Source organism: Acanthochromis polyacanthus, chromosome 14 (assembly GCF_021347895.1).
Source record: "Acanthochromis polyacanthus isolate Apoly-LR-REF ecotype Palm Island chromosome 14, KAUST_Apoly_ChrSc, whole genome shotgun sequence".
Taxonomy (NCBI): domain Eukaryota; kingdom Metazoa; phylum Chordata; class Actinopteri; family Pomacentridae; genus Acanthochromis; species Acanthochromis polyacanthus.
Genome location: NC_067126.1, coordinates 25802267 through 25825708, shown reverse-complemented (window position 1 = coordinate 25825708; position 23442 = coordinate 25802267). Strand labels below are relative to the sequence as shown.

The following is a 23442-nucleotide window of genomic DNA, read 5'->3' as shown; positions in this document are numbered from 1 at the left end:
CTGGATGAAGACTTTTTGAAGATGTGCAGTAATTTAGGTCTAAAATGCACTGTGTGCTTGATCATCATACTGGAAGCCTGCGCCTGGTAACTGTGGGAGGATTAACATTTAAAGTTGTAATTAATCTATCATTTAAGGTTTTGTATTTATTCTTGTAAACACATTTCCGAAAACAATTTACTTGTGCATCATTAATCATAATACTAATGTCTTAACTGAGATTAGTGTAAAGATAACTATAGATTTTAATTGTTCACACACCTAATTTGCTTCTTTCTTTGTAAGTTTTGTTTATCAAAATGTTTTAATCCAGAGCCGTCTGTGCTGATATATGTAGATGCAAAAAAATATTACATTTTTCTTTTATTTGGATTTAATGATGACACAGTACACATTGTAAATATAATGGCTTACACACACAGACTACCTCATCAATAAATAAGATTTCTCTGCAGACAGTTGTGCATCTGAATCTCCGTACATCCAAACACAGACATATGATTAGTAAATCTTTAAAGCTGGACTTACACTCATCTTGTTCTCTCTGAAAGTCCCTTCATAGTACACACCATACTGAGTGACGACCACAGAGCTGCCATGCCGCTGGTCGTCCTGCCACAGTCCCATGTACTTCTCACCTCTGGAAAAAACAAATGAGATCAAGCACTAATGACAGCAGCGTGTCTCTGATAATGAAATTATTTCACAGGCAAAAAACATATTGCGTATAAGTTTACACTGAAACGCTTTAGACTGAAGTTCTACTAAAATGTTAAAGTCATATTGTGTCTTTTAGGAGGACAACACAATTCATTCTCTAGGATTTTCTCAATTCTTGCTGTCATGCAAATTTGCTTAATGTTTTGTATTCACTCGATCCCTTTGTCTCTCAAGTGTTTCTTTCCTTGATATTGTAAGATGGTATAAAATAGTCTTTCTGCAAGCTTAAAGTTAAACAATAAGAAATGTCCCCTGTTCCCCATCGTCTCTGGGTGTAACCATGGTTCAGACCTGGTGATGTCATCGTAGACTCCGTATCCGGTCTTCCTGTCTTGGACCCAGTGACCGATGAAAACACTGGAGGAAGTCTTGGCCAGTTTACCGGAGCTCAGCATGCCGTAACCGTGGCGCTGGCCATCACAGAAACAGCCCTCGTACACCTCACCAGTGGCATACCTGACCACACAGACATAAATACACACATACAGATGAAAGCCACTTAAAACAAACTGTCATGAGACGTCATGTATTACTCCAGCTCCAATTCTGCTAACTTGTGACCAAACAAAAAAAACACTGAACACTGCTTTTACCTTTGTGACTTGGTGCCAAGTACTGCCACTGAACAACAGACATGTCTGTGATTTGCAATGTGACTTGGATGATGAAAACAAAACCTCTGTACTCTGTATAGGTATGTATATTTTAAGTACAGGTCTGTAGTCCTATGTTCTCTATCTAACTAAAGAGACTGCAGAAAACAGTGTACTGACTTGTACTTGCCGAAACCATGGATCTTGCCCTCTCTCCATTGTCCTTGGTAGGTGTCTGGTTTATTCAGCACTTTGTTTGGTGTCATACACTCTCCATAACTAGAAAAAAATAACATTTATAGAGAATTTTTGACACAAAGTTTTAATCCTTGTTGTTATTCACACAGTCATAGTTAGAAAAAAACATCAGCTTTCAGATTCTGAAATATAACTGGAGTGAATATGTTTTATATATATATATATATATATATATATATATATATATATATATATATATGTTAGACATAATTGGTATTTTCTGTTTGTACAAGAATTTTTATATTTTCTCTTCTGAAAACGTGTCTTTCAAAAAAGAAGAAGAAATTTCATACTGGCAAGAACAGAATCACACAGCAGCCAGCTCTTTATTCTTTATTTCTAAACCAGGTGAATGTACTCACCCATCCTCCAGTCCATTCTTAAAGTTCCCGGTGTAAATCCGTCCATCAGGCCACTTCATAGTTCCTCTGTGAAGGAAAACATATAATACTATGTAACTATTTTTGTTTATTTCTGCTTTTTTTGTACTTTATGTGGCTACAACATAATTGATTCAACATAACTGCTCATATAAGCAAATTCTGGAGACAAAAATGCTGGAAACCACCAGAACTATTGCCAAACATACTTTTATTGTTCATTCATGCATTTGCACTGTCTTCCTCTTTGCCCCTGCAAATGTCTACTGACTTGAGAGTTGATGGCAGACCTGAAACCACTGTCAACATCCTGAAACTAAATGTATTCTAGCAGAGGTTCTGCTTGTATAAAATTACTGTGTGGTATCACAGGTATAAACAGGGAACATTTTCAACATGCTCTAAAAGTTTCAAGGAAATGCCAAAAAGCAATGGCAGCACTAAGATATGCATGATATGTATCATTTATGCTTTTTATGTAAAAATGAATATAAATAAACAAACATTCTTCAGGACACAGTGAACCTCACACACACACAAAAAACTCAAATATGCTCCCTAACCTGCCATGAACTCGGCCTGCAAGCCAGCTCCCGGTGTACTGAGCGTCTTTGAATCGCTCGTCTCCAGTGAATGTGTAGGAGGCCGTGCGAGACATTGCAGTCAACCCAGGCGATGACCCCTGACCTCCACCGCCCAGCACCTGATCCACCGCCTGGTTAAGACATCGTAGCCACTTATTCTGTAGAGAGAGATGCAAACGTTTTAACAAAAGAATGCCAATGTCAAACAATCTTAAAAACATTTTCACAGTACCAACTGTACTTTGACAAAAAGCTACAATGAGTAAGTGATAAGTGTGTAAACTATTGACGCACCTTTTCCTGCGGTGTTGAGGCCACCAGGGTGAAACTTTCCTCTGGACATGTTATTTTGATGGCATAGCTGAAAATATGCAAAACCATCACAATAATTACCTTAATTTGTATAAAAGTTCTAAGTGTTTAGATGTGAAAAGTCAATAAGAACAAGCTGGCTAGCTAACCATAGTAAATCCCATGGTCAATATTATATGTGATACAAACATTGACCTTCACTCCTTAAACGCTACACTGACTGCAGTCAGTTTGGCAGGTAACTGGTTGGTGTGATGCCTTATGTTCATTATTACTTATTTGAAATGCCACTGTTTTATTGATTGTACGGTCACAACTACTGCATTTTAATTGCAATAACCATGCAAGCTTTGCTGTTTATATTTTGGACGTCTACAACAACAAACTCACAGTCCGTTGCTGTCTTCAGTAACTGGTTTCACCCACAAACAAGTCAGAGGATAGACGTGATGTGTGGAGAACTGCAGACACAAATCAACAAAAAGAGAAAGAGCAGTGTATTTCTTCATGATTACTCTGGAATCCCCCACATCAAGTAACATCGCACCATCTGAGGTTACAAAACGTACATCTTTAGAGATTACCACATCCAGATTGTTCATGTAATAAGGCTGAGCACCATAGATTTGCCTCTCTTAATGCACAACTGTGGTATCTTATGTGCTTGTAAATTAGGGAAGTTACACAAATTACTGTAAGTGTAATTTCAGTCTTACATATGCGTGGATCAGAAAAAGTTTAGCGAGATAAATAAGATGTCACTGTGCACCATTTCTCGACTCTATTACAATAATCTGATAGCGTCCTCTTCAGCCTTTTAAGTTTTATGGTAGTTAATTAATTTCTCCACATCAATTGTGTTTAATTAGTCAAAGTAAATTAAACTAAAGTAGGAGATACTCAACAAAATTAAACTTTGTGTTACGTCATGTTGTCTTGTGCTAATTTTCCACAGCATAGATTCAATAAATTAAGTCCATCCAATGTGATTTTTACTACAGGCAGAAACAAGGCTTCCTGTTTATGTTTTATGCTATGCGATACATTTTTAATGCAATTCAGATTTACTGATGATGCATAAAAACATGTAAAAGACACTCCCTTTAGTTTAGCCTAATATCTGTTTTTGCTGAACAAAACTGAACTGGAAAATTAAGAAGGCAAATGCATGCAAAATACAGCATCAACACTGTCAGAGTTGTAATTCACAATACAGGACGTGAACCCAAAACCACAAAGAGAGAAAAAAAAGTGCACAGGTTTCATCACTGTCTTTTAACACACCACACCAAACAGAAGGGAAGACAAAACCTAAGTAGGCAGTAAGGAGCCTCCACAGCAAACTGTTCTATGCTAAAACAAACCCAAGGCAGTGAGGGAAACGCACACAGGAACAAGGTAACAGTAAATATTTGATGCTCCAAGTATGAAGAAGTTGTCAGACACCAATCTGTGACAGTTAAAGTCTTCTTCTGTGGAGCTTGTGATGTTATCCAGTGGCTCAGATGCATTTTAAAGCTCGAACCCAGCAGTTAGATGCATCTTGCATGCTATGAGTTACTGAAGCTATGAGCTCATCTGTTTTTTCCACTAACTAAGGTTGGAAACACTTCTAAACCCAAATCACACACAGCAGTCTGTTTGGCAGCAGCTGAAGTTCAACTCAGACAGAATTAGCCATCAGAAGAACATGCATGAAATAAATGTTAACACAGGACATCTGCACAACTAAAGGCCCCAATATTACAAAAAACAATATTTATTATTGATTCTGCAATCATTTGTATATATGCAGTAGACAAATGATTTGAAATATCCAGAAAAACACAGAGTTCTTAAAAATTCTTAGAATTATTAGTTGCAGTACTCTTAGCAAAGTGAAGCTAATAAATGAAGAAGTGGCATTCGAATATAACAACAAACTGGAACTACCTGAATCAGGTAGCCAGCAGATAAAGGAGACATAGATAAAAGGGTTTTGGATATCTTGGCATCTTTATCACGTATAAAGTCCTGTGTTGCATTTATTTATTTGTCTTCAAATCCCATTCAGAATGTCTGAGTAGAAGCACTGACCAGAAACCAGCACACCTAAGCTCCTGCAGCTCAAGTTGAGAATAAACTGGTTGGAGGTGACATTAGGTAAACTAATGCCAGATATACTTACAAAGCTTTGAGAGGGAATGGTACCCTGAGTGAATGAAAGACACAACATGTGAATTTCATCTGCAAATAATAGTAAATATGGAGAAACACACAGAACCGGTGGAGGCTACATCTGATCGGAACCAGACATAACAAAGATCTTGCGAGGTGTCTCAGTATTTAAACAATTTGTATTCGTGTACATTGCTAGATAATGCAATGTTGATTTTAAAAGCTTTTAAAAGATTCCAACATGCTCTGCTCCCTTCTACTACTGGCAAATCTTATTACGTATCAGCTTAAGTATATAAAGAATGAACGGTGTCCACCATGAATTTATACTGTCAACAAAAAGAAGAAAATGCCTTCATTTGTCTAAATATGTACAGACTTTTTGTGTTTCTGTGTACCTGTGTGTGTACCAGTGCATCATTGAACAGTATGAACCAGTGACTGGAGAAGCGCCCGGCATTCTGAAGAGTCAGAGATCTGTTGCTGCTTTCACACACCACACGACGCCGCGGGAGACGCAGAACCTCCTGAAGAACAAAAGCAAAAAAGGAAAAAAAAAACACATGGAAATTTCAATTATTCTAATATGACAAACTGGTAGCCAAATGGTTACAGAAATGCCACATAGCCACAACTTCCACGGTTCAATTCCTGCTCTCTGTTGCATGTCTCTCCCTCCCCCTGCTTCCTGCAAAAATGTTCACAAACGATTTCTTCAAAAAAAGTCTTGATAATACTGCCTGGCATACTTTATCTGAAATTCTGCCTCTGTTACCCAGGTGAGCAGATTCAGTAGAGGAACATGATGTATTTACAAACTACTACCTTGAGACTTTCTGTTCCACTATGAAAAACTAGCCTATAATAAATTAAATGTACCTGCAAATCAATGCTGCTAACTGCATCTCCTTCCATTTAGGAGCATTTTATGACAGCACAGACATATAGCGCACATTCACGCTTACCTTTCATAAATTAACAAATACATTACCACTCTGTGCAATTTTGAGGTGTACCTTCTCCTTAAGACACTTGCAGTTTTAAACTTTCACCATGAACTGTGAACATAACCTCGAGCAGCGTTTCCCAAAATTAGATTGAGGGGTTGCAAGATTATTTCTAGACCTCCAATAAAATCTAGAAACAATTACAAACAGCACATTCTACTGACAATTGTTGCAAATGACAACAACAAAAAACGCTGCTTCTACATATTATATGTTTATTCAGTACTATGGTTTATGGAGATTATTATGACTCATTTTCTGCTACTCGCCTATATTATAAAATACCATTTAGTTGTCAGGTTGTTGTGTTGTCGTTATGTCTGTGGCTGTGTGTAACATTAGTATGCTTCAAGCACCTGCAGGGACAGTGGAGAGCAACAATGCTTTGGGGGTCAGAGGCTGAAAAGTTTAGGGACTCCTGACCTGGAGTGTTTGACTGTTAAAGCTTGTTGATAAGGTCAGTAGACAGCTGGGATTACAAAAATGCTTCATAGACACTGTCCAGAGCAAAGAAACTCTCTCTCTGTGAATAAACTTAGAGAGTCCTGCCAGGAACGCTGTTAGCTCTGAGCAGTGAAACCAGCACAGTTGCTGTTGTGGTTTGAGACCTCAGAGAAGAGCATACTGTCTAATGCATCATTTTGCTTTAGTTTATCACAAAAGACAAACTGCACGTTATAATAACATAACACAGAGGTGTGCTTACAGTGGTCTTGCCAGAGTGAGTCTTCCAGAAGACGAAGGTGGCGTCGGCCTCCTTTTTCCTTCTTAACAGCGATGAAGACAGAGACTCAAACTGACTACAGCCCTGATGGAGCGACTGATACTCTACAGTTAACTATGGAGAGACAAAGAGGGAGAGGCAGTCATGAGGCAGTATCTTATAGCAAATTACACCAGTAAATCATTAGAAAAAACACAAAAGTGGGGAGAAGGAGAAGGAGAAAAAGAAAGAAGATCAAAGTAGTGTTTGAGCAGCAGCACAAAGAGAAAAGAGGCATGAAAAGACAAGAGCGCTTTATCCTCACCACATCATAGCAGGACGCTAATTTGAGCAGGACTCGGCTGTATTGGTGGAGCTGCTGCAGAGGCCAGTACAGCAGTGACACCAGATCAACATCACCGCTGACAGACTGGTCTGAAACACACAGCTGAGAGAGCCGAGTCCACTGGGAGCCTAAACACTCACTGGACAGAAACGCAGAGAAAAGCACAGACACACAAAGACCCTCTTAGGACTTAATTACCGTCATCATCATGTGTCTGGGATGTGCTGCATGCTTAAAGTTTGCTTTGAGGAAAGAAAAAATACAGAAGAACTGGGTATTTAGTATGAGCATGATCATCAACATCAACAGCGTATCTTTTCCTGCCAATTTGCTCATTCTAATTTGCTGCCAATTAATTGACACTGCTGCTGGAACCCTGCTGAGGCTTCATTAATGCAAATGAGGAGTCTGTGTTTTCTCTGGGGCAAGGCCATGTGAGACGAGCAGTGCTACTTCAGTGAGTTTGAAAAAAATAAATTAAAAAAAGCTCACAGTGAGAGTTTATGAAGTGATTGGAAGCCGCCCATTACTTGGAAGTCACCAACTGCAGAACAATACCTAGAGAGTTAGAATGAGAGAGAGGGGTTTTAATTAGGGGTTTTCTTTTAATTCACATAACAATATCAAGTGAACTTTTAAGTCCCTGATAAAAACTGCTTCTACGCTTTATCTCACATCAGAGGTATTCTTACTAATGAAAACATGTTTTTTTCCACTCTTTTCTCTGATGTCAACAGAAATTGTGTAAGCTTAGTTATATTTGCTGTAGAAATGTTGTCCCACTTTCCCAGTTTGCTTCTTAAACTGTATAAAATCAGTAACTGTATGAATGATAAAGCTAAAAGAACAAGCTTCGTAACAACATATACAGTGATATACTAGTACAGTACTGCTCGAGCAAATGGCATCTGTTGCTACAGAAATGGAGTTTTGAATGAGCTACTTTAAAACTGAGTCAAATAATCTAACACAAAAACAAAAAGCTGCCATTTAATCAAGCCTTATTTGCAGTTTCTAAAGTTTAAGAACACATAAAATATTTACAACCACAGCTTTTCAGTTGACTTGTATTGTAGGAGAAAATTGTATTGTTTCAGAAAGAAACACCTAATCTACTACAAGAAAAGAAGTGGGTGAAAAACTAATTTAGAGAGAAGATAAAACAAAACCAAGGGAATGAAAAACATCAAAAGCAGGAAGACCAAACACTAACACTGAGTGATACTGAGAATTTGTTTTAACAATGAAAAAATAAATTACAAAAGAAGACACAAAAATGAAATTACTGCAACATAATGTAAAAGTAAAAAATAAAAATATTCACCATAAGAAAAGGAACATGAGCCAAAAAAATCAATTTAAAATTACCCATACACCATTTCAAATGGTACAGCGAGGCTTAACATCTTATTAAATGGTTTATTTATTACAAAAACATAAGCATGGAAGGAAGGATGAAAATTCAGGAGCTTTTTCTGTGATGACAACCTTACTTTTTGTAGGTGTCCAGGAAAAACTCAGTGTGTGTCAGCAAGGGCAGAGACGTGACATCGCGGCCCTGCGCATCATGCAGGAAGTAGCTGAGTGACGTGGCGTGTCGACCAATCAGGGTGCTCAAGTGAACAAAACTCTCACAGAGCGAGAAGAAGAGATGAGTGCACTGCTCGCCTAACGCCGGACACACACTCTCTGTAAAGGAGACACACAAACACCGACACATACAAGCACACGCTGATGCATCTGCTATCAGGCGCTGTAATCATGCTCGTGTAATTTCACTAGTATTTTACTACAGAGATCCTCCCACCTCTGTTGCGCATCGGAGTGAGGAGGATCTTCCTGATGTCGCTCAACCAGCTGTAGAACTGTCTCTCTCTGGAGGCCAGCTCATGGATAGCAGAGATAAAACCCATGACGTTGTGGTCGGTCAGCACTGCACAGGTCTGACCGCCGCTGTAGACACTGCTAATGTAACCCATCTACACACAGACACAGAAGAACCCACAGAGTGTTGTTTAGGTAACAATTAAAGTTAGATGAAGTAAGGTAAGGTGTAGGTATAGTCAAGGTTAAGGTAAGAATGTGGAGAGAACTTCCATCGCTGCTGAAATTATTTTGCAAAACTGCATCCACAAATAACACTGGCTTCAAAACGCTTTTTTTAACCACGCATTTAAAGTTTAAAATCCCCTTGGTGATGTAAATGTGTATGTTTGTTAATCTGTTACTCTCATGATTTCTTTTTTCTTCATTGTTTTTCATGCTTCGTCTGTGTTCTCAGCTTTTGTTTTGTTTGCCACATTTAGAAATAACAGCTGTCATTTCATTTTAGGACTGACTGCCTGTCTGTTTTCTGAAGATAGTTTCCTTCCATTACCATACAAATAACTTTATAAGCCTACTTTTGTGTATCTTAACCATACTGAACAATGATAAATATATAAAAATAAATACGCTCCACTAGTTCGATGGGAAAAATGCTGCACCCATCATCATCCTCACTGTCAGGGCTTAGCTGTGTTTCTGACATACAAACCTCGATGCAGAACGGCAGCAGGGTGGGTCTGACTGTATAACTCTCCACCCTGCTGGGGGACCTCTGGTTCCGACTCTGTTGTCCTCTTTCACTCTGCGCTGACATTGACTCTTGCTGCTGGCCGCAGTACAGCAGCACTGGCTGGACACAGTCTCCATCAGCCAGGAGCAGGGAGTGGCTCTGACCGGCCGACAAGCTCCAAACACGAAGACCTTCAGACAGCTGTAGACCAGAAACAAAAGACAGCACAGCATTACAACATTTACCTTGTTGTGTTGTTGAAAATGGATCATGCTGGCATTGACATGTATTTAAACTTTCCAATCCTATGTTGTCAGAAATCTTTTGCAAAAATGCAGAGTGAAATGCAAAAATGAAGTGTGAATGACTGACAGATGGCGTTACCTTGGCCTGCTGAGGCACCGTGGCCGGACTGTTGACATGACCAAGCTGTCCACACATGTTGCTGCCCCATGAATACACCTGCAACACACAAGGAGAGCTGCTGTTTGTGATTTTCATCCTCATGCAGTCCTGTCTGATGAGACAACTTGACTTTAAAGCCACGAGAATGAGAACATTGAAGACAATTCTCATATTTACTGAGTGTTCTGTGAAATTAGATTTTAAGCTTCAGGTGAAACTGACATAAAACCGGGTTAAGCTCTGGGTAAGGCATGTATTTGTGATGATCAAGGAAAAGCCTCCCATACACTATAAATTGTGTAGTTGTGAAGCTGTGTGTGTGTGTTTGTTACCTGGCACTGAGCAGTGAGAGCCAGTGAATGGTGTGACCCTGCAGCAACTTTGATCACTTCCTCGCCTGTTAAAGACTTGATACACAATGGCTGGAGTCTGGACACACAAACACACAGTTCAGTCTGGTCGTGTGGGTGTCATTTATTTCCTGTGATTTTTGCACATTTAAATGCATTTCAAGACATTTATTTGAACATTTTATTATTATTCTATCATAAAATGACTACAAATACATCTTCACACACAGCCAGCCCACATATCAGTGGCAAGAACTCCAAGAATATTTTTTTTCCTTAATTTTTTTTATTGAGCATTTAAGAATGAGAGTGCATATGTGTGTGTGGCAGACCTGGCGAGCTGGTCTCCATGACCAAGTTGTCCCTCAGAGCCGCGGCCCCAGCTCCACACCTCTGTCTCCAGAGATGGAAGTCCGTCGTCTGCCTCCTCTGGTGCTTCAGGCTGAGATCGACCAGAGGATGGCCTGCAGGCACACGGGCGCCGTCTCCGAGGAGACCCTGAAAGAAAAGCAGATGGTAGCAAATTAAAGATTAGATGACATTGTGCTTTTCAAAATATCCCAAACAATCACATACAGTTACATTTGAGCATTTGCCTTGATAGTAAATGGACTTTATTTGTCAGAAGCAACAACAGTAAAACTTCTAAAGATGTATAACATAACTCTTGTAAGCGTTGTGTTCTCTCTGCACACAGAATCACACTTCACACTACAGTACTCCATCAGCCAAAATTATTTATACTACACAGTCAAACATAAATAAACCACGCCCCGCAGGCTTGGTATGAACACACCCTAACGGCTTAGAGAGCTTCTCTGGAACCAACTTGTAAAAACCTTATGTCTCCAGAATCACCAGCAGTGGGCTGAGTTAAGCTGTTGAGTTGAGGTAAGTGGCACTGAGCAGTAAGTCACAACAACAGATCTGTGTTTGACTGATGAGAAACTTTCATTTTTACACTCCTGAAACTTGTGGAGAACCAGAAAACGAGAAGTTAGTCTGATGTGTCTGCTCATCACTGATTTCCTGGAAATGTCAAATGTTCAGCCCTATGTCAGACTTTGTGGAATTTCATACATTCTGCTGCAGATATGTTGAGTGACGAGATACTGCATGGTTGACTACGTTACAAGAAAGAAAGGTTCTTGTGGCTGATGCAAAATGACAACAATAATGTAGACATGCGAGTTTGCGCAGGCTGTGATCTTGATTTATTTACCATTTATCTGATCTGATAAAGCACGGTTTTGAAGTAGCTATTACTGTTCAGTGCGTCAAGGTGAAATGCAAACATGGGCAGAACCTGCATTGTGTATTTCTGCTGTAGATATCATTTATATTCTTCTTTGTTCGCCAGGCTGCTGCAAGTTTACAGAGGAATGCATTCAGTGATCCTGCTAATGTTTTTAACTGCCAGCAGTAGCAGAGTGCAGTGGTACAGTCATGTTCAGGAATAATGATGTGGAACAGTACAACTACTGACAAAAACCCTAATTAATTCTGTGCGCAGTTCAAACACTCATACCAGCGCCTCTGAAGAACACGTTGTAACTTGTTTGTTAAGGACAAACACAAAAGGAACTGTAAAAACTACAAGTTGTAACTTTTCAGGGAGTTAAATGCTTTAATTATTTCTTGGTGAACAGCTTCTTCTAGTCTTGATGATAAGCTAACAGTCTCCTTGCTGCGTATTTAGGGCTAAGGCTATCGATCTTCTCATCTAACCCTCATGAAGAAAGCAAATACCGGTAAACCTATTTCCCCGAAGTACAGTTAAGCTGTTCACACTTTACCATTCCTACCGTGGGTGGGTGTTCCAGGAAGTGAGCGTCTCCTGCTTGCTGCTGATTTTCCCTTCTGGTGTATATTTGTGAGACTGGAGCTCTTCTGACCCTGCAGTGACAGCTTCTCCTTCTCCAGACACAGCCGCACTTCCTCCAAACACACTGGGGAAGAGGAGTACGGTCCTGATGCTCCACTGCTACTGTAAGGCAGAAGGTCAAAGATCAAGGTGCTAACACACAGGTCAGAATCTCATTTGTATGGGAATAAATCAGCATAATTAAGTTTGTAGAGATGGCATCTGCATTAGCAGACAATTATTACTCCAAATTCTTTAAGCTAAGTTTGACTTCTGGGTTTCTGCACAGTGAGGTCAAGTGGAATCACTTCAATAAAATAAAATAAGAAGTGTTTTTCTGCTATTTTAGTAGTTTTGTGCAACAGTTTTGCAACATAAGATTATTGAAACACATTGCCTAAAATTCTTGATCAAACAAACTGCTACACTGTCGACTCAAGCTAGTCTTACTTATTGGTTTGTCTCCGAATAGATGAATCTTCTTTGTAACTTGAAGTCAACAGATCACTGGAAGGAGTTGAGGAAACATAGCTGTCATCTGGATACAATAACGGAGGAAGAAGAAGAAAACATTACAGGCAGAAGGAAAAGAAACCAGATTTAATACTGAATTTGCAAAGAACTAATTTAGAAACAAAGAATCAAACAAAAGAACAAATGAAGGAAAAATTAAAACACACTAGCAACAAACAGAAAAAACAAGGATAAAGATATGAATTAAATATAACATCAAAGGTAAACAAAAGAAGGAACAAGTACCACCAACCTGAAGTGTGGCTGCTCAGTGAGTCAGTATCTCCTGTCCATGTAGTGTGATGCGCTTCCAACGCATGACCAGAGAGTTTCTCAAGGAGGTTCTGAAGCTCCAGCTCATCACTGAAGCCTGAGTTCTTGTTGGCCCTCCACCCTGATAGGGAGCGGGCTTTAGGACTGCCATCAGTTTGGGTTATGGAGTGTCCGTCAGGCTCAAGACTGGCACCAGCTGGAAGATTCTTCCTACAGTTTTACAATGGAGTAAATGGAAAAAGAGAGATATCTAAGAAAAAATAAAAGAAAAATGTAAAGATTAATGAATGAAAAAGAAAGAAGTAGGTATAATACTATACTGTTTAGTGTAAAGTTTGCCATCTTCAGAAAAAGAGCATGAACTGGCTCCAGAGCCAGGGCTGCTGCCAGCTGATATTCCCCCTGGATGGAGCCTTTGTCTGGGCCTTCTGGGGGAGGCCTGCGAATGCAAAACAAAGAGGGCTGAAACAGCTAATAGCTGTGGTACGAGATCATGGAAATCACTGGTTTATAAGTCTATTTGAAACATTTTTACAGACTCTAGAAGCTGCAATTATATAGTTCTGGTTGCAGCGGGATGTTGAGGCTGGAAAAACTGTTCACTGATGAGCCAAAACATTATAACCTCTGGATATTATTTTGTATATCGCCAAAGCAGCTCTGACCTGCTAAGGCAAGATGTCTGAAGGCCACCCTATGATATCCAGCACTTAGACAATAGCAACAGATCCCTCCAGTCCTGTAGGGTATGAGCTGGAGCCACTGCAGACCAGACCAGCCACAATCTGTCACCACTTCATGGCTTGTCCCTCCTCAGACCACTGCTGCTAAGTTCTCACGACTGCTGAGCAGGACGACCCCACAAGCTGTGCCTTTTCAGAGATGCTCTGACCCTGTTGTCTGAACGTAATGATTTAGCTCTTATTAAGGTCTTTATACCGGCCTATTTCTTCTGCATCCCAAGACTCTAACTACAAAAGGCAACAGTTTACCTAATGCCTAGAATATCCAAGACCTTGGCCTGTGAAAATGTAACTACTGCAAATAATCAAAGGTATTGCCTTCATCTTTGTTCACCTGACTATATCTTTGTTTTGTTATATTTGTGTAGCACATACTGACAAATATCACGCTATTTTCTTACATTGAGTTTATCTACTTTTTGAACGCAGTATTCACCACCAGTTATTAAATTTTTTCTAGTAAGACGATATTTACCTCGTTTTTCATGGCGTCAGTCAGCTCCACCCCGAGTGGACAGTAGTGAGCGTCGTCGGTTGTGAACAGCTCCTCCTTCTCTGTCAGTGAGTAGTGAGGCGACTGGCCCCGCTCCTTCTTCTTAGGGGGATTCTGGGTATTAGAGTCCTGAGGAGGTAAACTTCGAACAAGGGCCAGGCTGTGGTACGCTCCACAAGCCACCTGTTGGAGTTAAATACAGTCACTAACACTGCAAGCAGAACAAAATATATATATTTTTTGTTTTAATGTAGCAGTGAAGATTCTGAGAATCTACCTGAATCACATGTCTGCCTGCCAAGTGCTCCACCTGGGACAAAAATCAAAATGATCACAAATCTGATTATTAAAATTAAAATGTAGTACTTTCAAAATGTTCTAAAACTGTACATTTCTAATTTAACTGTTGTTCACATGTCCACACACAAACATGTACAATAGCTTGTGAGTCGCGCTGTGTGCTTTGAAGCCGTGTATAGAGAACGGATGGATGAATATTTGTTTTTGTCGGACAAATGTGTTTTTCTCACCCGCTGTGGTAATCGCATCTGAAAGTGGTTTATACCGGCGGATTCATGAGAATCTAAGCTTTCCATCGGTGTATAGTGTTTGTATAATCGCGTTTGCACCCGTCGGACATTCTTGAAATTCCTATGCAAATTAGTAGGTGTACCGCCGGCGGTACACTGAAGCTTAAAGGGTTAAACTCATATCAGTTGAAAAAGATTGGAAATACACAGTTAGCTGCTTGTACAGTGGTGGAAAAAAGTTTCCGGAGACCCTTAAAATCTCAAATATTATCATATTCGTGGAAAAAACTTTACTGTGTTTCAAAAGGTGTGGCTGCATTAGACAAAAACAAACAAATACAAATAATATTGTTTTGTTTTTTGTTTTTTACAAAAAACTAAAAATTAAATTCCACCAAAATTACCCAATACTCAAAATTTCTTATTTTTATGGAACCAGTCAATTTTAAGTTTATATTGGATTTTTTTTAAAGATTTTGTTAGTATGGCTGTGATTGTACTAAAAGAAACTGCACTGGAAGAGTGCACTTAAGAGTGATTCTTAAAGCAATGCTCATGCAAATGTATGGGATGTCCGAAAACCTTTTTCCACCACTCTATATTCAGCAAAATAAACTGGAAAAAAATTATATATAAACAAACTTTAATAGGTATGTATTCTTAAAAAAATTAAATTCTAAGGTTTCAAGGAAACACTGAACTTTTTGTGAGTGAACTTTTGAAAATTGGGACCTTCTGGAGGTTCCCATATCTCTCTGTAAGCAAAAATTTTCAGACAGAGACAAGTTGCAACTTAACAAAATTACCTTCTGTGGTCTACACACAGGGAAGGTGCTAGTGACCAGGCCCAGCTGGCAGCCACTGCCCCACGCCCACAGCTCATTCTGGGCTGACAGAGCCAGGCTGTGCTCTCGTCCACAGGCGAGATCCACGACCCGCACCACAACTGGAGGAACAACCTCACTGTCCACCACACTGACTGGGAATGGCTCGGGAACTACAACAGAAGAAATGTCTGCTGCATCAAAGTAATCAGAATTCTAACACAAATGTAAAGAGAAGCCTCTTTTTGGACTGAAAAAAACAATAATCTAATTCCATGATTTTATCATATCTGCAATCAACAGTGTAGCTATTAGAATCTGCTGAGATAAGGTTAATATTTGCATTCACCACAGAAAGGAAAAGTAAAATTAAAAATTACATACAGTAAAAACGAAAGCCTCCTGAAAAGCAAAAATTCTCAACAATGGATAAAAGTAATGGAAGAAGGAAGTGAAGAATGATTGGCAAATTAAATTGTGGAAGTGAAAAAAGAAAAGTAAGAAGAACAAGAAGTTTTACCAAACTTGGACTGCCCGGGGACAAAGATGACCCCTGTGACCTTGAAAATGAGGTCACGGTCACCAAATTCGAACTTGACCTGTGTGTTATTATGGTACAGCTGTGTACCAAATATGGTGAGGCTACATCAATATTTTATCGAGTTATCGTGCGGAAACCAAAGTGTTACAGACAAACACGCAAGCAAGACCATGCAGGTGAAAACAATACCTTCCGGCAAACGCAGTTTTGCCGGGCGGTAATAAAGAATGGATCGACGTACTGACGGAAGACAGAAGTAAGAAGTGCAAGCAGTGGTCTGGAAGGACAAATAGTGAAGAGTAACAGCGATGGCACATGAAGACAGAAGCTAACCAACCAGTGATATTAGTGACCGTGCCCCTTTCAGTCAGCCCACATTGTCCTGCAGTATTCTCTCCCCACATGTAGACGTTGCCCTGCTCGCTCAGAGCTCCACAGTGGAAACCACCAGCAGCCACACGGACCACCGTCTTCCCCAGCAGAGAACCCTCCAGCACTGGAGCAGACACTGGGATGCTCAGGTCTCTCCATAAAAGCTCTCCGAAAGAATACACCTGACCACCTGGAAGACAGCAACAACTGAGTAGAAATGCTTTAATGCAGTTGAAAAGAAGTTAACACTCCTTAGGTTTGAGTATAAAAGATATTTCTTTCTGTTGTTTAATTGATTTGAAATTGCAGAACAAAGTGAGTAAAAAGAGGGGTTGGGATTTTGGCAGTCAAACTGTTTATAAAGCGTCTCTGTGGTGTCTTTGGAATATTACTGATGCTGCAATGTGGAAAAATATTCACTTCACACAACTTAAAGTACCGCTGTTAATGCATGTCTATCTGTTATGACGGCTCAGCTCACACTTGTGCCTTGTTGAAAGTGATACGGAAATGGTACCAAAGCTAGTAAGATTGCCAGCACAAGTTTAATGGATGAGCGACTAGGTTGTGCATTCCTACTTGCAGACGACCCGTTTAGTTTTTGTGAGATTAATGGAACAGAGTGCATGTTTGACAGGGGTAAAACACACACTCACCCTGTGCCAGCAGCAGACCGTGGTGTTCTCCCAGAGCGATCTGCAGAACAGGCCTGGACAACAACACTCTCTCTGGGCAGAGCTGCTCATTGCGGCCCGCTGAGTGCCAGATGTGGAGAAGTCCTCGCTCTGGTGGTGTGAATGCCTGCTCGTCTGCAGGGCTGCAAGAAATACACGTAGATGTATAACTATTATAACCTCAAACAGGCTTTGGGTTAATATGTGACCAACTGTCAGCCTGAACACATTCTGTCCAAACTTAAACCACGCTGAACACCAGCACCAAACTTTGAACGTAGAAACCAGCAGCTGGGCCTAAAAACAATCTGGCAATCTAGTGTGGAGATTAGCTTTGACTAAGTGGCACAAGCATGACTGAAAGATGGATTAAACTCCATCTCATTCAGCTGTCAACCAAAAATGCTTTGCTCAGTATCTGCAGGCCTTGACATGTAGTTATGTTTTGAAGGAGGAGAAGAGATCTGTAAATGACTGAACAACTACAGTGTGTACAACACTCACACTGAGCTGGACACCCACATAGTGCAGAACCACAAAGCTGAGGCACAACTCTGGTCTAACGTGGGTCTGATTGGCTGCAAGTCAATGCAACAGTCTGTCATAGATCTTAATTTGATTATGAAAAACAAGGTCCAGTAAATGTGAAAGTTCAACGCTCAATAAAACATTTTTAGCAGACTCTGACTGATGCAGGATTTTTGAAGTGGCTGAATAGAAACACAGAAAAAAAACAAACATTACAAAAGAAAGATTGAAATTAGCTTTGTACGGCATGAATTTAATGAACGCTGGTACATACACAAAAGTGACTGACTACTCGGAAGACATCACTGGTCAATCGAAGCTTCATAAAATAAGAAAGGAGAAAGCGTGAATGTTGTTTCCACGTGTTTACCTTTCCTCTTGGTTTTCCATCACTTCAGACTCTCCATTTCCCAGCACACTGAAGGCAACTTTGCTAACATTTTTTAAAGGCGTTTGTTCTGTTCACACCGAATTAACCAAGTCTCTGAGCTGCTTTGACACCTCATTGGTTCATCTGGCTCCTGTGAAAGACCTGTTTGCCAAAATAACAAACATATGCACACCTTGTTACTTGACATGCCATTAAGTCTGCTATGTACAACATTCACAAGGTGTTTTCATATCAGATGGCTCTGGATCAGGGTTAGAAAAATCCACATTCCTCATTATGTTTGCTTCTATAAATGCATTGCAGATGAAAGCGGTGCATTTATAGTGTTTTTATTTCATTATAGTATGCTGCGAACATTACCATTGAATACCATCAGTTATCATTTACATGTAAATTCTCTCAGCATTCTGCACGGTAGTGTTATTACAATAAACATCAATCTCATATAATGAAAAAGCCTGTCTAGACATTACTCACCTGTTTCTCTAAGTGTGGAAACATGCAACACACAAACGCTTAGCCTCTTATCCCACGAAAGCTAGTTACTTTCACCCAGCCTGATAAATTAGCTTATCGACAAATATACGTGCTATCACCATGTGAGAACGCGAACTACAGCTTCGTTGCTTTGTATCTTATTATCAGCTTCTTTACACGCAACACATTTACTGTAATTTCGCCTGGAGGTCGTGTGTCATCGCTGTAACTGCGGATAAAGCTAGTAAACTGAAGTTGGCTAGCTAAATGCTACCCCTGCTAAAGAAGCTAACTAAACTTACCAACCACCAGTCTGAAGTCGGGACAAAGGCACGGAGATTTGTGAAGCAGCAACTCGGAATAAGTCCGAATAATCGTGTGGAAGTGTCAGGGCATAAACGCCGAGCTATGGCATTTTTTTGAATCTGTTCAAATCAGTGCAGTGCAGTGAAAGCAGAAGTCGACTGACAGTTCAGTATTGTTGGGAGGCAACTCAGGGACGGCGGCCGGACAGGGACAAACAGGACGGAGCAGCCACACCTGTTGCTGCTGGTGCGCATAGACTGTATGGGAAACGTGAATTACTTGTTTTCATGTCCACTTCTGTACAATATTACATGTAAAAGCAGTGACCTATACTATTGTAGCTGAAGTTACTGTGTAAGTTAGCACCTCAGGCGGTAAACCTGTTCTAACATAGTAAGATTAAAAATAGTACAAAAATATAACACTCTATTGTGTTGCATTCATTTCCCGATGCGTCCATTCATCACGGTCCAGCAGTTGGAATGAAAGAACCTTGGAGATCTTTTCCTCGCTGTTAGGGTCTTTTACTTCCAGCTGTGGTCTGGAACATCTGGTATGATGTCAACTGAGAGCTCCAGAGAACAGGAACATCCAGCTGTGGTTGTCTGAAGAGTCCTCTGTCCTTCATCACTTCCAGTAATAAGAATAATGCTGCAGATTCAGCTCCTCTCTTCATAATACTACTTGTCTTGTCAGCAACACATTATTCATTTCATCCATTTATTCTATGTGTTTACACATTGTTCCAGTTCAGACTTGTGAAGTAGTTTATAAATGTGCTATAAAGGTATTAATGAAGCTCCTGCCCTGAATGTGTTGATGTTTTAATACTGCATATCTGTTATAAATAATAGCAACGTGTACTTTTTATATTGTATTTCTGCTACAACAGGAGAGATGAAGTGAAAGGTGATAAATGGAACCTGGGAATTCTAAGAACAGAGAATGATAAACTGTTGAACGAGTTGGTCTGTCCCATAAGTGAAAGTTAAATCAAGTGGTTCACTGAGTATGTCGTCATTTCAGTCTCCTTCTTCACAACCAGATGTTTTCCTAATTTTGGCTTCACTCAGAAGATCCTCACAGTGAACATGAGACATTAGAGTATCAACATCAACAGCGGAGGTTCATTTGACAGTGACCCTGGAAAGATTTCGAACTTCAAATATAGTTTTCCAAGCACTAAAAGAAGGAAAGGCCTGTCGTCACTTTACCTTTAGGGGAGAGGACTGTTTTCTTCCTTCAACTTATCTGTACTGCATGTTAAATGTAATAATTGTAGTGTTCATCTTCACTTTCGTCATAATCTGGGAACTTATTTTTCCAATCTAAACTACAGTAAGAAGTACTACATGTCAATAGTCATTACACAACATTTACCGTTTACTGTACTTCAAAAGTGTGGCGTACTTCACAAAATCCTGTGACTCCTTGCAAATGTTTTTCATGGGCTATAGAATTTAGACCTTTTCTTTCCATTAATTGTAACACCAGGTCAGTTTGCTTTTATCTGTCAGAGAAGTTTTGTTGTTGTAAAAGAGAATCACAGTCAGATCTGCTTCTAGACTCAAGAACCTTCATCATCACCGCTACATGTTTAAATGTGTTCATCTGAACTCATTTTAAATCACATTTAAAACCACAGAATATGAAAGTGGACATTGTTGTTCAGTTAAACTCAAACTGCTTTGTTCAGGCTATTTCTGCATTAAATTCAGTTATAAAGTTGAACATCTCTAATAAATAAATGTGGAAATATAAAGAGAAATAAACAAATAAATAAATAAATGTGGAAATATAAAGATAAATAAATAAATAAATAAATAAAAAGGAAAATTTTGTCTTTGCTTTTACCTTTTCTGTTTTTTCCTTTTATTTATTTATTTCTCTTTATATTTCCACATTTATTTATTTAATTATTTATTTCTCTTTATATTTCCACATTTATTTATTTATTTATTTATTTATTTATTTCCCATTATATTTCCTCAGTCCACCAAGAAAAGGAAAAATGCAAATCAGTTTGCTCTGGGCGGGGATTCTGAACACAGGAGTCCTGCCTGACACCAGCTCCCAGCACGGCTGAAGTGAAGCCATGTCACCGTGGAGCTTCGGCTTATTCTGCCATCAGACACTGAAAGGACGCTGCTAATTCGGTAAATTAATGTTTATTTTCTTATCAGTGGCAGAATAAGCCGAAGCTCAACGGTGACATGGCTTCACTTCAGCCGTGCTGGGAGCTGGTGTCAGGCAGGACTCCTGTGTTCAGAATCCCCGCCCAGAGCAAACTGATTTGCATTTTTCCTTTTCTTGGTGGACTGAGGAAATATAATGGGAAATAAATAAATAAATGTGGAAATATAAAGAGAAATAAATAAATAAAAGGAAAAAACAGAAAAGGTAAAAGCAAAGACAAAATTTTCCTTTTTATTTATTTATTTATTTATTTCTCTTTATATTTCCACATTTATTTATTTATTTATTTATTTATTTATTTCTCTTTATATTTCCACATTTATTTATTTATATTTTGATTTGGCACTCCTATTACTTCATACTCCGCAGAGGAACGGAAGCAGCAACAAAGAGTCGCCCTGATTCTGCCGAAGAAATTTTGGATCCTCTTCAGCAGCTTGTTTCGAGGATGACCAGAGGAGACTGTGGAGTTGGTTTCATCATTTGAACTGCAGACAGACGTCAAGGAGGCTGAGGTGTACGGGGCCCAGGACCAGGACACTCTGTCAGACTGGTCTGCGGGACTGTCTTCATTGGAATCGACTGGGTCGACTTCAACAGATGATCTGGTGGAAAGAGTGCCGTGAGGAGACCCGACGCCTGACTCCTGGTCAGGGGAGAGTCTCTGTCCCCCTTCAGGATTCAGCAGCCATTTAACGAGATCCTCAACGTCCACTCTGAGCTCCGATTGAAGATTGTCTCCATTGTTGCATTCCTCTGCTGTCATGCCTGCTGCTGTGCAGTCTTCTGGCATCTGAAGGACCAAAACATATGACAACTGTTTAAGAGTTCTGATGACACATTGTGATGGAGTCAAAAACCTAAGCAGGGAAATATGATCAAAAGGAGTCCAAAGACCTACCTCTTGCTCAGGGTGGACAATCCAGGCGATGCCGTTCCTGAGGACAATCACAGCTTCTGTCTCTGTATTTAGTAAAACAGCAGAAATTAAAAAGAGGTCTCGGATCACACTGCAAAAATGCAAAATCTTCCTCAGTCTCTTATTTTTAGTCAAAATGTCTCATCCTGCTTAATTGAAGATAAATTCACTTAACAAGTGAAATTTCAGAAAGATGGAGGGACTCGTTTTAAGACGATGCATCTTTAATATCTTGTTAAGTCAAACAATCTTGAAATGATCTTGTTTTGAGTTGTATTTGACAAGAAACAAGGTTCATTTTACTTTTCATACATTTTTCACGCTGAGGTGTTATTTGCAGAAGCTACACAGGCTTGATTTAAGAAATAAACTTCACGTGATTCAAGTAAATGTGTTCTGTTGGAAAATCAACAATGAGTTCATATTGTCAAGTTTGCTAATTTGTTGCATGCAAATTTGAAAATAAATTATTGGTTTCAATACTAGACTTGTTTACGTGGTGTAGAGTTATTTATAAATGAGGCAGTAAGAACCACGGTCATATTTACAACAAATGTATTTGCAACCAACTGTATGCGGACGGATATCGTAAAATGCTTCAATCACATTTTTAAATTGGGCTGCATAGTCGTATAGTGGTTAGGACTTTCGCCTTGCAGCAAGAAGATCCCCAGTTCAAATCCCAGGGTGGGCCTGGGATCTTTCTGCATGGAGTTTCCATGTTCTCCCTGTGCATGTGTGGGTTTTCTTGGGTACTCCGGCTTCCTCCCACAGTCCAAAAATATGTTGAGGTTAATTGATTACTCTAAATTGCCCGTAGCTGTGAATGTAAGTGTGATTGTTTGTCTGTATATGTAGCCCTGCGACAGACTGGCGACCTGTCCAGGGTGTCCCTTGCCTTCGCCTGAGTTAGCTGGGATAGGATCCAACACCCCCCGCGACCCTTGTGAGGATAAAGCGGTGTATAGAGAATGGATGGACATTTTTAAATCTTGTTTCAAGGGCAAGGTGGTCTTAAATGTAGAGTCATGTCACTGTTATACAACCTAAAATACATCTGTCTTCATTGGACTCGGCTGGGTTGACTTCAACAGATGATCTGGTGGAAAGAGTGCCGTGAGGAGACCCGACGCCTGACTCCTGGTCAGGGGAGAGTCTCTGTCCCCCTTCAGGATTCAGCAGCCATTTAACGAGATCCTCAACGTCCACTCTGAGCTCCGATTGAAGATTGTCTCCTTTGTTGGATTCCTCTGCTCTCATGCCTGCTGCTGTGTAGTCTTCTGGCATCTGAAGGACCAAAACATATGACAACTGTTTAAGAGTTCTGATGACACATTGTGATGGAGTCAAAAACCTGAGCAGGGAACTATGATCAAAAGGAGTCCAAAGACCTACCTCTTGCTCAGGGTGGACAATCCAGGCGATG

At 39.8% G+C, this 23442-nt stretch overlaps 1 protein-coding gene across 7 annotated transcripts in view; it reads right to left on the bottom strand.

Annotated features, from left to right (window-relative positions):
* Positions 1–19106, bottom strand: part of LOC110964390 (alsin-like) — a 29359-nt gene extending 10253 nt beyond the window's left edge. For 2 of the 7 annotated variants that reach the window (XM_051959040.1, XM_051959041.1), the window contains exons 1-29: positions 18898–19105; positions 18098–18259; positions 17182–17342; positions 16491–16715; positions 15595–15785; positions 14536–14568; positions 14241–14441; positions 13343–13461; positions 13003–13232; positions 12687–12774; positions 12178–12356; positions 10705–10870; positions 10355–10451; positions 10002–10079; positions 9597–9818; positions 8868–9039; positions 8554–8749; positions 7553–7618; positions 7040–7199; positions 6718–6849; positions 5403–5531; positions 5015–5038; positions 3238–3308; positions 2830–2896; positions 2515–2693; positions 1934–1999; positions 1494–1592; positions 1012–1176; positions 529–640 (exon numbers count right to left, since the gene is read on the bottom strand). In XM_051959040.1, coding sequence (XP_051815000.1) covers positions 529–640; positions 1012–1176; positions 1494–1592; positions 1934–1999; positions 2515–2693; positions 2830–2896; positions 3238–3308; positions 5015–5038; positions 5403–5531; positions 6718–6849; positions 7040–7199; positions 7553–7618; positions 8554–8749; positions 8868–9039; positions 9597–9818; positions 10002–10079; positions 10355–10451; positions 10705–10870; positions 12178–12356; positions 12687–12774; positions 13003–13232; positions 13343–13461; positions 14241–14441; positions 14536–14568; positions 15595–15785; positions 16491–16715; positions 17182–17342; positions 18098–18117 — 3648 coding nt within the window. In that variant the 5' untranslated portion in view covers positions 18118–18259; positions 18898–19105. Of the gene's footprint in view, positions 1–528; positions 641–1011; positions 1177–1493; positions 1593–1933; positions 2000–2514; positions 2694–2829; positions 2897–3237; positions 3309–5014; positions 5039–5402; positions 5532–6717; positions 6850–7039; positions 7200–7552; positions 7619–8553; positions 8750–8867; positions 9040–9596; positions 9819–10001; positions 10080–10354; positions 10452–10704; positions 10871–12177; positions 12360–12686; positions 12775–13002; positions 13233–13342; positions 13462–14240; positions 14442–14535; positions 14569–15594; positions 15786–16490; positions 16716–17181; positions 17343–18097; positions 18260–18897 lie in introns of all 7 variants that reach the window. The other 5 variants (XM_022213103.2, XM_051959042.1, XM_051959038.1 and 2 more) reach the window with 4 other exon arrangements.
* Positions 19107–23442: the final 4336 nt, after the last annotated feature.